Source organism: Diospyros lotus, chromosome 2 (genome assembly GCF_014633365.1).
Source record: "Diospyros lotus cultivar Yz01 chromosome 2, ASM1463336v1, whole genome shotgun sequence".
NCBI lineage: Eukaryota > Viridiplantae > Streptophyta > Magnoliopsida > Ericales > Ebenaceae > Diospyros > Diospyros lotus.
Genome location: NC_068339.1, coordinates 6,846,314 through 6,864,017, shown reverse-complemented (window position 1 = coordinate 6,864,017; position 17,704 = coordinate 6,846,314). Strand labels below are relative to the sequence as shown.

The window sequence follows — 17,704 nt, the reverse complement described above, 5'->3', positions numbered from 1 at the left end:
TTGTCATATTTCTCAGTTTCTCGTTGTCATGACAGTTCATGTTTCTTTCTTTATTTTTTCCTTTTTTGCTAAGTAGACTTCCATGACAGTTTACATTTCGAAGATAAGGAATGTCTAATGTTGTATGAATATCAGAAACGGAATGAGAATGAGAACGAGAATGTATGAAGAGCAGGTTCTTAATTTAATAAAAACTTCGGTGCCCATTCTCATTTGGTTTTTTATTTTTATTTTCTATCGTCGTCTTCATCCCTCTGCGACTTCTTGCTGGCGAATATTGTTTGTGGTTCTACATGTGGAGTTCATTTCTTGCTTCTTGCCTTGCTGCTAATTGTGGCTGTGGTAGTGACTCAATTATAAATTCAAATATACGTGTGCTTCCTCAAACTCAAAGGACCATGAGATTCCTTTCTACGGATTCTTTAAGATTAACAGACAACTAGAACCAAATATTTTGCCAATCAGATAAGTATGTCTCCACACACACACACACACACACACATTCTCTACTTAACATGCACATATTATTCTTGATTTTCTTTCCCATTTTCAAGAAATATCCCATCATTAATTAGTGATGTAATTCATATACATCTATCTCAAGTTGAAATCGAACTTTGTCACGCATTTCAGTTAGAATTTCTGCAGAATTTTGTTAATATATAATTTTTCCTGCTATGTTGCCGTTTCTTTTGTTTAATTTGTTTGTCCCTGCTTCGCTGTCGTTTATATGTATTTATATATGTATCTATATCAATATGTAGATGAAATTAATACTACTGAAATGAACGGTATTCGAAGGAAAATGTTGCAGTTCTGCAAGACCCTAAAAATCAATGTTTTCCCAGAATTGGTGAAGAAAAATGAGGAGATTGATGTTCCATTCTTCCGCCCAAGGTAGCTAAAGCAACTGCATAAATTCTCATAAGTTGTACAAGCTAGGGTTTCTTGGCTTTATTTAACCATTGTGAGTGCACCACTATATATATATATATATATGGTTTTGGAGCTGACTTTCTCTTTAACCTTTTCACCTAATTCAAATCAGAAACCCTTAACTAGCATTGTCAATCAATGTTGTTGATATATATGTCTTCTTCTCTTTTGCTTTCTTTAATCATGAAAAGGGTACTGGGGTTGACTGGCTGCTGTGCCCAGTGATCTAGGGACAGATTCCTCCTACTGGGAAATTAACCACCCTTTATATATATAAACAAAACCATAAATCAGCTTTTCTTGAATGTAATCATCCATCTCTTTTATTCCTGTCTTATGGGTTACTAATTAATGATGGATCTATAGCTGTTAAGTAAAGTCGATATCTAGGCATAAGTAGTAATCAAGGGCTGTTTAGCGTTTTGGGAGAAGCATCAATATGCATGGACCCCAATGCTTGGATCTCCAGTTTCCACACATATTCCATACAAACAATATATTTTGTAGGGTAAGTGCAACTTCTCATCTCAAGCTGGCCTGGCCCCATTCTCATATATATCAAAGAGGAAAATATTCATATATATTGCATGTGATTCTTTACATAATCTCTAAAGATATATAGTGGCCTATAAATAGATCCCTGGAATAATTTTTTGATGAGCCACAATTCAATATGCAGTGTTAAATGGGAGAGCATAACTGCATTGCTAGAAGTTGCAAGACTCATATATATGATGGTTTACAATTTTGTTCATTAAAAAAGATTATATTATTGATTGGGCTAATAAATTCTCCCAACTTTAGGGTCACAAGAGTGCTATAAGAGAGTCCTTATGTTATTTAAAGTTGCATGAGATAATATGATTTATAATTTTATCTATCTACAATCTATATGAGTTACGGATAATTATTTGGATTGAAATATAATTATTACTATTGACTATTGTTATTATTTGTCTTGTTTCTCTTATTTCTTTGCATGATTCATGTCGTTTGACTATAAGAATAAAATGTGATTTTTGAAGAAAAAATATTAAATAAAAAAAATCGCATTGTAGCATTATTATTGTTTGTTGTTTTGAATTTAAATGAATAAAGAGCTAGCGATATATTAAAAAATTATAGGAATATTATCCCTAAGAGCTAACACTTGATAACAAATATGATATTCTAAGTTAAATTCTTTTATTCTTCTTAGTATGAATATTTGCATTATCTCTTTATAAAAAGAAATATTGAAATATTGCAGTGTAGGTAATGTTGCAACTAGTAAACTTGGAAGTGGGCCGTGGCTTGAGCTGAGACCGGAACCGGGCCCGACCCAGCCCACTAAGCCCATTGCGGCTGTCATTCATCCATTACTTAACAGCAAGCTGAGTTGATTAAGGCCCACTATTTTCAAATTGTGAATTAACTGCGTTTTCTTTCTTTCTTTTTTGTGAATGGATGGCGTTTGCTTCCATACAAAAGATATATACAACCACTATAATAATTTTTTATCATTTAAATTTTTTTAAAACAATTATATACATAAACAACTTTTATATATTTAATTTGTATATATTCAATGAGCTATATATATCACATAGTCAGATACATTTGATGAATAATGATCTCAAATAGGATATATATGATATATGCATATATGTAATTAATTAATAGAAACTCCATCCTATATCAGGGAGATTTCTAAATACTACCTGATTTAATCTTGGTAAGATTCATTGAAAATATCAAAGTGACTTTATCAATTGGGAAAGTTTAGACCAGTCCTTTTCTATTTCATGTGGAGGGGTACCTTTTAAGTATTTTTGTCCTTTATTTTAATAAAAGTGGTAAGCTGGGATTTATTAGGTACCTCTGGGTTAGAACTTGCCTTAATATAACCCTTAATCCTATTTAGTGTTACATTAATTAATAATTTGGATGCGCTATAAGCATAATCTTGGCCTTGGCTTAGTTAGTGATACAAATAAATTAGTGCTCCTTATATGGTATCTAAAAAGAAATAATCATGGTACGTAAATTGATCTCTTAATCACGTATGAGAGAAATGAGTGTTTAATTCATATAAAACTGATATTTTTACTGACTATTCGCTCTATTTATTATATAGATTATATTACCTAATTAAATTAAATATGTGCACACGTATATGCAAATGCATAAAACCTAGTGATATTTTAATAGTCCCCTTGCTATAATATACCCCTACTTCTTCTTGTTGGTATTTATTAAGAATGAGAATTTCTTACCTACCCGCCATGAATGCTTTCTTTCTATTTATTATTGGGTCTACTTTTCTTTAGTGGGTTGCACCTTAGCCATGCTAATGCTACATAAAACCAGACCCCCACCTGAATTTAGGTCACATTACTTAAATAAATATTTCTTAATATTTCTGAACATTCCCACATGCACCCCACACACCAGTCCTAAGAGTACCCAATAGAGAAGAAGAAGACCTAGTCCATAAGAAATTAACTCCCGAGGGGTGGTTGTTTTATAAATATATATAGCATTACTAGCTAGCTATTGGTAAATTCAAGTCACTATGATGATGAAGTCTCTTTTTTCCAAGTTAATGGATAGGATATGATTAAAACAGTCACATTTTTATTTAAAACATTAATAAAAATTCTATTCTATTCTATTCTATTCATTCATGTATATGAAACCTGCACCACCATTGAAGTAAGTGTCTCCATTTCCATAATGGGGTCCAACATTTGTTTAATTTCTTCAACAGCCAGCCAATGCCCCCACTACAAGAAAAGAAAAGGTTTCCAAAGTCTTGTTTGTATGTCCTTTAATTTCCTTTTTCCTTTAGCACCGTCCGCTGGCCGTAGACTATTTACAATTAGGTCGCCCAGTCACTATCTTTGACAATAAATAAAGCAGCCTTTGTCCTACGTAGATCTACATGTTCTCTCATCAGATCAGCCTTTGTCCATTCTTAACCCTTTTTAATACTCGCTTCTTTTCACCAATCTTTTAGCTTTGTCACATATTCTAATGTGCAACTGTACTATTTTAATTTTTAATCAATTTTCCTATTCTTCAACTCTGCTTATTGTTTGGTGACTGATTTTTTTGCTGTACTATGATCTCCGGAGATGACAATGATGATTTTTTTGGGGGGCTCTTAACGATGATGTTTTGTGGGGTAGGACAAATATGATATTTTAAGAAAGAGAGAGCTTAAAATTGTAAAGGGGTATTGAAGGTTGGCTAAATAATCAGTTTTCTTGAAATATACTGTTGTCTTATAAATTTTTGTGAAAAACATATTACACAAATACAAGGTCAAAAATCTCATTTTAGAGCTACTATCAAGATTTCATCGTACAAATTAAATTTATTAATTTAAGTTTTGGAAATTAGGAGCAGCATTATGGGCTAATGACAAAGATGCCCCCCTAAAGGTGACTTTCTAGAATTCTCACACGTGGTCCTCTACTGTAAAAACAACTTTAATAAAGTCATGGTAAAAAGAAAAATGAAATAAATCAATGAATAGAAAGCAAAGCCATTAGGATAGGATTGAACAATAATAATAATAATAAATAAATAAATAAAAGCATGAAATTCACAGGAAGGGGGAGTGTTCACTGAGGAAAGAAATTGCGAAGAAAGGGAGAGAGAAAAGAGAGGGGATGTTTGACGCTGTTCTGACTTTGTCGTATCTGCCACGTGTCATTCATCCACCGACTTACCTCTTTGAGTGTCAGGGAAGCTTCCCCCCACACATAAAATAATAATAATATATATATATATATATATATTCGCACACAAATTATATACACACACAATAATTCACGCATTCCATATTATCATCATCAGCTTCATCTTCAGCTTCTGTTGATCAGAGAAGGCCTCTCTCTCTCCTCTCTCTCTCTCTCTGGATTTTCCTTCTCAATCCAGCCTCAGCCCTTCATTTGTTCGTTGGGTGCCCTCTGGTTCATTTTCCCGTTTCTGTTTCCCACCTTTTCTTTTCGCGGAGAATAGGAAACTGACACATACTTGGCTAGAAAGTTGACACCCAGAATGAGCTTAAAAATGGACGTGGATTTCTGGGCTGCAAGGGTTCAGTCTGCCAAGCACCTCTCTGCTCTCCAAGCTGCCCGTCTCAACCACCGTTCAGGTACTAACTACCTCAGCTCAACAATATTTCATCAAATAGCATATATGCCTTTTGTTTCAATTAGGAATTTTTCCCTTTTCAGTGTACTAGAAACTAGGAGTTTGTCTAATTGATCTGGGTTTGAGGGGTTTAGTTCCAGTCAAATCTTTAGTGGGTAGAGTTTCTAGGGACTTCTATTGCTTGTTTCAGTTGTTGATATTCTGTTGCTGTCCTAATTTTTATATTCCCAAATTGTCGTTTTCTGATGTAAATTATTGCTCCTCTGGCTATTGGTTTAGTCAGGTTTGATTTGGAAATCTTGCTGAGTTATGGCTATGATCTTGTCCTCTTTAATGCTATCCTTTCGCTTGTGAATTATCAGTAAACAGTAAAGTAGTTGATCTTCTATCGATACGGGTTGGGAATATATTTAATAGTTTCTAATTAGCACTTGGCTTGATTCAAAGATGCTAAATTATGACTCTTCTTGTTGGATCATTACTCTCTTACGTTTAGGTATATCTGAAATTGTTTCTTGTTTGAAACAGATCATCATTTAAACATGGACGACTTAGAAGGAGATGACGATGCAGGAGCTTACTTTCCATGCCCCTTTTGTTATATAGAGATTGAACTCCGTGTTCTGTGCAGCCATTTGCAGGAAGAACACTGTTTTGACTTGAAAAATGCGGTATTATAGCTGTTCACATCACTACTATTACTACATCCGGAATTCTTTCTTTCTTCCTTTCCTTTTCTCCAAGTACATATTGTATTGGTAATTATTGAATTTTTCACATCTATGGCTGGCTTCTGAGCTCACGTGGATTCATATTTATCTAATTTTGACTTTGAATTTGATGATTTAGTCACTGTGACTGTTGAACTCCAGGTTTGTCCTTTATGTGCTGCAAATCTAGGGAAAGATGCAATTGGACATTTCACGGCACAACATTCTCCTTCAATCAAGGTACCATCTGGTAACGTGGCTTCATGTATAATTCCGTGAAACTAGGCCTTACTATGCTTTGTTCATTGCAGAGGAGGAGAAAGTCCCACAAGTCGGGGTTTTGGAGTAATAGTCCTGCTATGATTGGCAAGGACTTTCGAGAACTAAGCTCATTTTTTGGTTCAAGTTCGACCAGCAGGAGGGGGAATGTGCCTGACTCTGCACCTGATCCATTACTATCTCCATTTCTCTGCAATGTCCCTCTTTCAGATCCTAAAAGTAACCAAGAAGATGAATGTTCAGGTGATGCTGCCTCAACCAATTATGATGCTAAAAGGTATGGGGCATTGGTGTTTTTGTTCATGATTCACAAGTATTAGAGTTTTTTATATGCGTAATTTCGTTCTATGCTCTCCTCACCCTCGCAAGGTAGGAAATCTCATTCCCTAGGAATGCTCTTTTTCACTGACAAGGATTAAACTTTTTCCAGTCCAGTCCAGAGGATTAAATTTTAACAGAATAAAACCTGCTTGAGGGTATGATAACCTGTATAAACTATACCTAGGGCCAGGTTGACTGTGAAAATGATAGGAACCCAGCTAGAAAATCCAACTTGTAATCAATTAACAATGGCTATCAGAGTTTTTGGTCAAGAACAAGCACAACACAGGGCATTCGAGAGGCCCTTAACTCTCCCAAGAACTCAATACCAAAATCTTCTCTCCCTCCTAATATCTTCACCCTCTACATATATCCTTCTCTCCTCCCCAACCACATTCTGTTACGCACAGTTGCTGGGTTGTTACACAACCCGACAATTTTCCCACTTTATCCCTTATGCACATGGCTGGCTGTTATGCCAGCCAGCCAATTTACCATCCTACCCCTGCCTCTTGGACCTTCTTTGATAAGTCCAATGAATCGGGACCCATTATTACTCCTCCCCCCCCCCCTACCTTTCACCTTGTCCTCAAGGTGGAAAAAATAGAAATTGTTGCTGGATCAAAAGGTAAGGCTCCCAAGTAGCTTCCAATGGGGGTAGCCCCTTCCATTGCATGAGCACCTCTAACACATATGATGGGGGTAGAGACCGCTTGTACGCCAGCCCCCCAATCATTTCCTCCACCTTGTCGCGAACAATCAGTTTCCCTTCTAGACTGAGAATCCGGTCAACCTTAGCAACCACGACCATCCAATGACATCTCATTTTAACTTTGGAGAAGAGATGATCTCGTTCATAAACTATAGGGAGTGTATTTGAACTGCCTATTGGCACCGTAAACACGATTCACACCTTCAAGTTTCTTAGAATAGCAACAGCCAATCCTCCGTAGATAACTTTCATGCCCAAATTCCCAACACTATCTAAGATCTTTGGGTCTATACCATTGGGCTCCACAACAGAATGTGAATTGAGCCCTTGACTTCTAGAAGCATGCTTCCCTTCCACCATCATAACCTGCTTGGATGAGGCGCCCACCCCCTCATGATGGTGAGAATACATGGGGGGCCCTCCATTATCAACTCACCCCATGTGAAATCTCTGAGAAACCGGGTTAAGAATCAAACCAGCTTCCCAGACAACATGGACTGTTGATGGCGCCCCACTCATCGGTAAGACACTCTCCTTGGATGTCTACAGATCGAAAGTCCTTGGCATTTTAAACGGACCGATCGTCGGCTGTCCTTTTGCCTCGTCGATGAACTCCCTAACACCATAGAATCTTACCTTCATCGTCTGTGGTGGAGTTAGGCCTACCACGGAATTTCGTGACAATTCCACCATCTCACTCTTCTTAATCGTGTCCTCCAACTCGTCCAACTTCTCCACCGTGCCTTCCTGCGAAAATCCTAAGTGATTCCTCAGCAGCCTCTTTAGCTCTTCCTAGCTTCTCACTCTTCGTCTCTGTTACTTCCACTGGAACCATGAAAATGCAACACCATCCAAACACAATGCTGCTGCATCTAACTTCTCCTCATCAGTCATCCCAGCCACCGCAAAGTAACGTTTGGCTCGGAATATCCAGCCGTCAAGTTCTTCACCTTCAACGAGTGGCATCTCCAACTGTCATACTGGGATCTCCGACCGCCAGCCCCCCTCGGAACCCCCTGCTTCAGCTCGCAGCACTCCCATTTTCGGCGTCACCTCGGAATCCTGAATGAATTCTGGAGGCTGGTCTCCCAGCTTCTCCTTTTTCCTCTCTCGTTCCTACTTTTCCCACTTCGTTCTCATGAAAGCGAACTGTTCGAGCATCACCGCCACATTTTGTTCCATCACCTGGATGTCGCCTCTAATGGCTTCGACTCCCCTTTGCATGCCCTCCATCTTCGACTCCAATTCACCCACTCTCTCTGTAATCAATTAACAATGGCTATCAGAGTTTTCAGTCAAGAACAAGCACAACTCAAGGCATTCGAGAGGCTCTTAACTCTCCCAAGAACTCAATACCAAAATCTTCTCTCCCTCCTAATATCTTCACCCTCTACATATATCTCTCTCTCCTCCTCAACCACATTCTGTTACGCACACTTGCTGGGTTGTTACACAACCCAGCGATTTTCCCACTCTATCCCTTATGCACATGGCTGGCTGTTATGCCAGCCAGCCAATTTATCACCCTACCCCTGCCTCTTGGACCTTCTTTGATAAGTCCAATGAACCGGGACCTATCAGAAAAGTAGTATGTTCAGGTACTTTCATTTTGATATGGTCTAAGCAATTAAATTGAGGTAGTTACTATCTTTAAGAATTATTGCTGCTAGAAGAAAACAAGTTTGTTGCTCATATGCTATTATCCTTTTATGGAACTAAAACTGGAATTGGTTCTTGCCCCATATGCTGTTTACTCATAAAATTCCTTGTTAGAACCGAGTATACTATATGAAATGCACGTGTAGTACTAGCTTAATATTTGTGTTCTTTGACACGTGAATGTAATAATTTGCAGTCATTATGTAGAAATACTTAAATTAACTATTAGTGGAAAATGTAGATGAAAATTACTGGACAGACTCTCGGCAGGAATGAATATCATATCAACTGCTTTGGTCTTTAATGATACCCATAACAGTTTCAAAATGAAGGAATGAGGCTGTAAAAGAGATTTATAAGTGTAGCATTGATGTAAACAAAAAGTGGAAAGGAACCGTAGCAACTCTGAATATTAGTCCTGAATTAAAAAATAGAACTAAACTTTAGAACACATTTCTGAGAATTGGCTGTTGAAATTTGTCAAATCTTCTGTTCTTTTATCCGTTAACTGAAGGGAGAGTTCAGTTTGTAGAACATTAAGTCATGATTTTAAGAAAACGCTTTGCTGTGTCCAATGTGCACGAAAGCTCTATAAGGTTTTGCTATAGTATAAGACAATTATATGACTGCAATGTTGTCAAATTTCAAGGCTCTAACCCAGCAAGGAAACTGCTGGTTTTGTAGATATAAAGTCTGGCACTTGTCTGAGAGCTCTTGAGTGTTATGAAAGAACCATCACAAAGAATTTTTCTTGACGCACTTTGATACTTCTAACTTAAATGGCTTAGCTCGACAGTCACAAGAACTTGTGTTGGGAATGCGTATAGGGAGAAACTCCTATTGAAGTGGAAGTGAAAATATGTTAGTAGAAAGGTGAAGACCATTGTCAATATTGAGGAACCCTTAAAATGCAAAAATTACAGGTACTCATGTGCATCCAGATTTCCTTGAAAAAGTAAATTAGCTGTGTAATGCTTGTATAGGTTAATGATGCCGTCAAATGAACCATTGCAGAAACAAGCCATGTTAAACCTCTAGATGGATCCCATTTTCAGATATCATATCTATTAATGAGGATTGCTTATTGGATTTAGAATGAATGCTGCTAACATAAGAACATTGAGGTGGGAGTAGAGTTATAGGAGGAAGATGATAAGATATCAAGAAAGTTAAAATTGTGAGAGGTGGGACCACTTGAAGAGACAGGAAGGCGGAGCTATTATATGATGGGTTTTCCATGTGTGGCATGATGGATTGAACCAAGTTGAAGGGTACAAAAGCACAAGAGGGAAGGCCAAATAAGGATGGGACTTTGAGAATCGGATATATTTCTTCGTCTGAAACCGGTGATATGGATTTACATAGAACTAATTTGAGAGGACTGATCTGTGGAGTTCACAAAAGCTAGTAGAGGGGTTGTCAATTACTTTAGCTTCTATAGAGAATTTTGATACCAAACTGAAGTTGTTCCATATTGCATGGTTTCTAGAGGCATTTTCAGGTTGGAGCATGAAGCACCTCCTTGTTTGTTCTTCTTCTGTTTTTTTTTTTTGTTTTTTTGAGGAACTGAATAATTTGAATCAATATTGTTTATTTTATTTTTTATGAGTGCTTGATAATTTCAATAACTAGTGTGCTAGATATACCTGTTTATTAAATCTTCCTTCCAAATTTTTATACCTAAAACTAAGGCAATTCATGTCTTTCGAAACGTTGGTTGGATTGCTGCGGACTTCATCACTTGTATTATAATTGAAGTTTCCCCAGTTTTATATGCTTGATGCTAGGTGCGCTAATGTGGGTCTCCTTATAGTTTATTTCCTTTCTATTTCTAAGGACTGGAATTTGGAAGAAATTTCTTTCTGTATCCATAGTAATACTTTTAATGATTCCTTAATCGTAAAGTCATGTGTTAAGTGACGTTAAATAGACTCAAACTGGTAATCAAACAGAAGCATATAAATAAACACAACGACATTGCTAACACTTCCACTTGGTGCAGCACCATACCGGTAGGCTCAAGCGTGCTTCAAGAACAGGATTGCGAGGAGAGAAAGCAGAAAGCTGCATTCTGTCAAGAATTAATCCTATCAACCATTTTCTAGGAGCTGGAGTATCGCTTTCTGGGTTAGAGGTCGGCTCGCTAATTCTGCCATCATATCAATGATGTTGCACCAACAAAGACCAGGTTCTTCTCCTCCTGCATTAGCAGGACATCAATTGCCGCAGATTTGGCTCTAAAACAATCTCTAGAAATTACCCAGCTGGTGTTAGCTGTTTATGGATATATTATAGGCTATATGTATCTATTCTCTGCCAATTTTACATCACTATCCTTATTTATGTTTGTACCTCAGTATAATTATGGACACGATGCCTGCAGTTAAGCAACTGTGGAAACCTTTCTAGTTACATTTGCAGAGTTTAAAGTTTGCATATTTACCTGATACAAGCTGTTTCATTGCCGTCAGTTGGCGCTTTATTATGTTACAGATATAAGGGCCATCTGATCATTATCCATGAATTTTGTTCATGGGAGAAATTTCAGGGCAACAGTCCTTTTAAAATGGTGTCACTCTGATCTCCATTGAAGCTGCTTAAGCCTTGTGGAATATGCAAACTGAGGAGGAAAACGATGCCCTTTTTGAACTAGCAACTAAGCTCATCCTACTCTGGTGAAATAAGATTAATTAGGCATACCACTTTGAGTAGAATTTAAATCCTATAATGATTTAAATTATACCTCACTTTGACGGAAAATCAATGACAACAAGCCAGCTTATCTCTGATGAATAATGATATTGCTGCTAAGTTGGAAAGCCCAAAATATCCTTGTTTTGGTTTTAGCCAACATTTAAAGAATGCAAATGGTGATGCGAGCGAGGCGTTTAGACAGACGAAGTAAACTTGAATGTCCATTGTTTTGCCACTAGTTGGACTGCAGGGCGGCTGCGGCTGGCCTTGTATAACAGCTAGGGTTGCATGAACCCTAATGGGCTTGGGCTTCATTGGAGTTGGCCTTGGCCTTGGCCTTGGCCTTGAATGAGTTGAGTTAGTTCTATCTTCTTGGGTTGGAATCTACAGGCCCAAGCCTTATTCTTTGGTCCTTGAAAGAGATGAGCTGAGCTTAATAGTTTTATTTTATATGCTTTTATATATAATATAATTTTGTATGAAAGTTTTATTATAATTATACATATTTTTATTCTATGTATCATTGATAATTCATTATAATATTATATCTAAATGATAGATTAATAGCATATAATACTAACATAATATCATACCTGGCATGATAAATCCAATATCCTAATACAACAAAACACATGGACCTTAACCAACTTATCCCACATCCTCCCCTGCTTTGTAAATTCATGGGATAATTGACCATGTGATACAGGAGCACTTTGCAATGATCGTTTGCAATGATCAAAATAAGACCCATTAGTTCAAGAACAATGAATTCCCTTACTAGGTTTAACTAAGAGCAGATAAAACCTATTAATTAACAATATTTGAGGAACACACCTCCTAAGCAGACACTAGAGACCCTTTGCTTGGATTCCATAATTTGAAACAAAACAGTAGAAAGCAAGCCATAAACCATGTTTAATCAGCCGAGCGAAGCGATCAAATCCAAACAAAATTCAAAGAAAAACTTCAGTTCGTCTAAGGGATATCAAAATTTCCTGATACAAGGATTATGAAACATTATTATGCACACGTGTTACACGTGTGAGAATTTGACGATTCCTTACGTGAATGACAAGTAGATATGCATCGATCAATTGCTGTAAATTTCTCACCTCAGCAGCATCATGCAAGCCTGAACTGTTTTTACTCCTCACAAGCTTTAACTTGATACCCATCCCAAACCTGATGTTCACTTCAAGGCCTGATGTTTTTTTTTTTTGGAATAGCTTTATTAGAAAGGATTGCTTAGGTATACAAAGTTATCAGGAAAATTAGTTTGTAGTTTTTTTCTTAAATATGTTGAACTCTTCAAGTATATATATTGGTTGCACCACCAACTTTTCATAGTGCGATTTTGTTCACCCCCTTTAACGGGAGTAAAGTTACCCCTCGTTAGTTTGGGGGGGGGGGGGGGGGGGGGGTCTCTCTCCCCAAGAGACCCACCTCGTTTCCCTCCCTCTTCTCTCTCCCCTTCCTTTCCTCTCGTTGCCGCCTCGCCTCTTGTCTCTGCATCCTCCCTCCTTGCCATCACCTCACTTCACTATTGCATCCTCCCTCTCCGTGGTGGTCGGTGGCAAGACTGTGAGGCGAGAAAAAGGCGACAAAAGGGTTGTTGGAGAAGAAAAGGGAAAATGAGAAAAGAGAGAGGAGAGGAAAGAGATGGGGGCCCCACAAAATTGATTGGGGGGGGGGGTAACGTTACCCTCGTTAAAGTGGGGTGAACAAAATCGCACTCGACTTTCTAAGCTAGTTTACAATTTCTTTTACTTTTTCTAGAATAGTCCCTCTAAATATCTATCTTCTAGAAATGATCATTTCTAAAATTTTCTTCTATTCTAGGATATTTTCTTCTTCAATTATATCATTCTAGAAGGTGCTTTAATTCAATACTCCTTCTTAATGTCTTCGGTTACTTTAAGTAGCTCGAACTTTGATCACGGTAGAGCTTTTGTGAAAATATCTGCTAGTTGTTCTTCTATTTTACAATATTGGAGTTCGATCTCTCCGCTACTTGTGACTTTTCGTAGAAAGTGATACCTGATCACAATATGTTTAGTTTTGCTACGATATACTAGATTCTTTGCCATATAGCTATTACATATTCTGCTTCGACTGATGATTGCACAATTGTTTCTTGTGTCTTTGACGCCCAAGAAAATACTTTTGATCCTATAGTGAAGACATAGCCTGAAGTGCTTTTCATATCATCGATTGATCCTGCACAATCACTATCAATATAGCCAATCAATTTTGACTTGTCACTTGGTTGATAGAGTATCTTGTACTTTTTTGTTCTTTGCAAATATCTGAGGATTCTCTTTGCAGTCTCGAGATGAATTTAACTTGGACTTTGCATGAATCTTGATTATAAGCTTGTCATATACATTATGTCAGGCCATGTAGCTATGAGGTAGAGAAGACTTCCAATGAGACTTTTGTAAATAGAGCCATTAACTTTCTTCGAGTCGTCATCTTTCGTTAGTTTCTCTTTTATAGCCAGCGGTGTTGTGATTGGCTTGCATATTTCCATCTTGAACTTTTTGAAGAGATTATCCATATACTTCCTTTGGGAAATGAAAAACCCGTCTTGATTTTAGCTAACCTCAATGCTAAGAAATTAGTGCATCATTCCGAGATCACTCATCTCAAAGGCCTTCATCGTATCTTCCTTGAATTCTTTGATCGTCTCCTCATTGTTTCTTGTGTAGATCAAATCATCAACGTATAAGGAAAGAACTAGTGTTTTTACCTTGAGTCTTAACATAAAGTGTAGGCTTGCTTTCACTCTTCTTGAATGTTTGGCTAGTGAAGTAGTTGCCAATTCGACTATACTAGGCTCATTGTGTTTGCTTTAGCTTGTAGAGTGTTTTCTTCAATCCTAGCATTTTTTTTCTTCTTTACCTTTTTAAGTAAAGCCTTGTGGCTATTCTACGTAAATTTCTTCTTCCAAACATCCATTTAGAAATGCAAACTTCATGTCGAGCTAATATATCTTCCAACTCTTTTGAGCTACAATTGCAATTAGAGCTTGTATGGTATCAAGGCATGCCATTGGAGCAAATGTCTTATTGTAATCAATGCTTGGAAGTTATGAGTATCCCTTTGCTACTAGACTTGCTTTGTGCTTTTGAATTATCTCATCGAGATTTATCTTTGTCTTGTAGACCTATGTTACCCCAATTATATCTTTGTCTTTAGTTCAATCCTCTAGTTACTAGGTCTCATTCTTCTCAATCATGTTGATTTCTTTCTCCCCATACTTCATCTTTTGTAGTTTTTTCATGTGTTAGCTCTGCCATCGCCATTAATGCTACATTAGCATACTTAGGGGTTGGTTTCCTAGGACGACTTGATTTTCTCAACAACCGTTCATGTTGTGGCATTTCAACTTCTGCTTTGATATCTTCTTGTGTTGACTCATCTTCTTCCACTCTATCTTTTGACAATTTGTGAGTTTGTTTGTGGCTATGAAGATTTAATAGTCGACGATGTCAGACTTGACTCTTCTCTTATTTCTTCTTGTCTTGAAATTTTATCTGTTGGAATCATAACACTAATATTCTCAACTCAATATTCTTCCCAATTCTAGAAAGCATCTTCATCAAACTCCACATCTCGACTAATGATCAACTTCTTAGACTTCAAATTGTAGATCTAGTAGCCTTTTGATTCAGTGATGTGGCATAAAAAGCCCAAGAAAATTCATTTTTCTATTTTCTCATCAAGCTTGCTTCTCTTCCATGATGTTGGAATGTGAACATACTAGGGACTTCCAAAAACTCTTAAATGTTTGGCTGATGGCTTACTTTTGCTCCGTGCTTCAATTGGTGTGATACCATGAACAACTTTAGTTGGGCATTTGTTGAGTAGATAAATTGTTGCGTATACAGACTCAACCCTAAATTTCTTAGGCATATGTTTATTTTCAAGCATCAATCTTGCCATTTCTATGACGGTTCTACTCCTTTCTAAGACTCCATTTTACTCAAGAGTGTAGCCAATTGTCAGTTAATGTTCCATTCCTTCATTTTCACAAAAATTGTCTCTCCTTAGAGTTGTACTCCTTGCCTCGATCACTTCTTAACACTTTGATATACTCGCCACTTTGTTTCTCCATGTAGTTGTTGAAAATATTGAAGACTTCACTTTTCATGCATAAAGTACACCCAAGTCATTAATGAAAAGATAAACACTTGCAATTCCTTATGGATGGCATCTTTATTAGGCCACAAAAATTAGTGTGGACTAACTACAATTTAGCTTTTGCCTTCCCCAAGCTGCCGGAGGGAAATGATTGTCGATGTTGCTTTTCGAGCATGCACCCTTTGCAGACCTTGTCCATTACATGTATTTCCGATAAATCCTTACACAGTGGCGGAGACACATAAAGCTAAGGGTGGGCAGTTGCCCACCCTGGATTTTTTAAAAAAATATTATATATAATAATTTAGTATTTTTTATTTTTTTTCCCTAAATGCCTGCCCTAAATTTTTAAAAAATTCTAAATTTTAGATATATTAGTCGATGAAGATAATAGTATCGAGTGATTGCCTCTTATTGTCAAAAACCATCGGCTATGATAGCGGGTGACAATTCCCAGTTACGTGCATTGGGTTTGGCCAAAAGTTTAACCTTAAATTTATAAAATTTGGCCATTAGATTTTATTAGTTTTTTTGCGTATGTTGGTCAATAGGAATAAGGGTGTCGAGTGATTGTCTCTGATTGTCGAAAATCACAGGTCATGGTGGCTGGTGGCGACTGCCAATGCTTTTTTCAGTATTGGCTGAAAATTAAAAATAAAATATAACAAAATTTGATCCACTTTTCTTTTGTATATGTTAACCTCCCTTGACCATTTCTTTAACTATGTTTTAATTAAATGGATTAATTTTTTTCATTTTTTGTTACAAATTTGTTAATTATATATTTGAAACTATGGCAGAAAACATATTTTCTATCATGAAGTTTGTCAAGATTCGATTACGTAATTGAATTGGAGATCAATGATTGAATGACAATCTGTCATGAAGTTTATCAAGACTCAACTGCACAATCAAATTGGAGATTAATGATTGAACGACAACTTAGTTGTGTATATTGAAAAATAGATATTTAATAAAATTGATAATGATATTATTATGCGACGTTATTAAAATATGAAAATACGTCAATTGTATAATTTATTAATATATATATTAATATTATATTATTTTTAATTTTTTTATATTATTTAATTTTAGACAAAATTTAGAATTTAGGATTTAATTTTTGTTCGCTGCCTAAATGTTTTGGATCCGCCACTATCCTTACATCATTCTTTTTTTCTAGTGTAGCAGCTTCAACCCATGAAGATTAAAGTGGCCGAATCTCTGATGCCATGGCCAGGAATCAATTTGTTGAGCCTTCATCAAGATTTATTCTGTGTGGTTTCATTAGATTGGAAAGATTCTAGGCTGTTGGCTGTTGCATTTTTACTTTTGCTAGTGCCAGGTTTTTATCTTTTTTTTTATCATAAATGGTGCAGGAATCTCCTTCCAACTTTCTCCATCATCTGGTCGATACTCAAACAAATTTGACTTCAAATTAGAAACTAGTAGAACATCTTTGATCAATAGCACGCCTTCTTTTGTTTGCATAAAAATTGTGTCAAGGAAAATATTGTTTGTATAAATAATTAGGCCATCGAGAGAATGATCGAAGGCGCCAAATGACAAAAATGCATTCACCCAATTTGCAGATTCACCATCCTTGCCTTTGACCGCCTCCTCTCTCCTTTGCCATGGTCGCTTCCAGCAAGCTCTGCCTCGCATTGTCTCATCGCCGCCTTGCGTCGTCTTGTCGACCGCCAATGCATACTTTTGTCACTCCGCTACAGTGCCTCGCATCAATCGCTGTTATACCATCTCGTCGCCTTGTCACTATGGCTTCAAGATGAAGCTCGAGCGATGAAATCCGATTCGATTATCGCGCTTGTCATTCCGTCAATACATGTAGCATGATCGTTATGCCAATGCCATCAGCATCAAGGTATACGCTATTGCCCATTGCACCTTTGACTTCATGTTCTTGTCGATCTCCTCGAAGATGTCTTCATTGCTGGTCAAATGGTTGTTTGAACCATTGTCAAGATACCATGTGTTGTTATTTTCCTCAGTTGTTGCATGACACAAATAGAATAGGTAGTCCCTCGCTTCGTTTTCTTATGTATGTAAAGTTTGCTTGATATCTTTCCCTCGAGCAGCAATTTTT

General features: G+C 36.9%; 1 protein-coding gene across 2 annotated transcripts; it reads left to right on the top strand.

Annotated features, from left to right (window-relative positions):
• The first annotated feature begins 4,758 nt into the window (after window positions 1-4,758).
• LOC127795407 (protein DEHYDRATION-INDUCED 19 homolog 6-like) lies at window positions 4,759-11,212 on the top strand. 2 transcript variants are annotated; one of them, XM_052327063.1, is made up of 5 exons: window positions 4,759-5,080; window positions 5,608-5,750; window positions 5,952-6,029; window positions 6,101-6,345; window positions 10,763-11,212. In XM_052327063.1, the coding sequence occupies exons 1-5, from the start codon at window positions 4,984-4,986 to the stop codon at window positions 10,863-10,865; spliced, it is 666 nt and encodes a 221-aa protein (XP_052183023.1). In that variant the 5' UTR covers window positions 4,759-4,983; the 3' UTR covers window positions 10,866-11,212. The 2 variants fall into 2 exon arrangements, with proteins under 2 accessions (XP_052183023.1, XP_052183024.1); XM_052327064.1 differs by lacking the exon at window positions 4,759-5,080 and adding an exon at window positions 5,390-5,476.
• The last annotated feature ends 6,492 nt before the right edge of the window (window positions 11,213-17,704 follow it).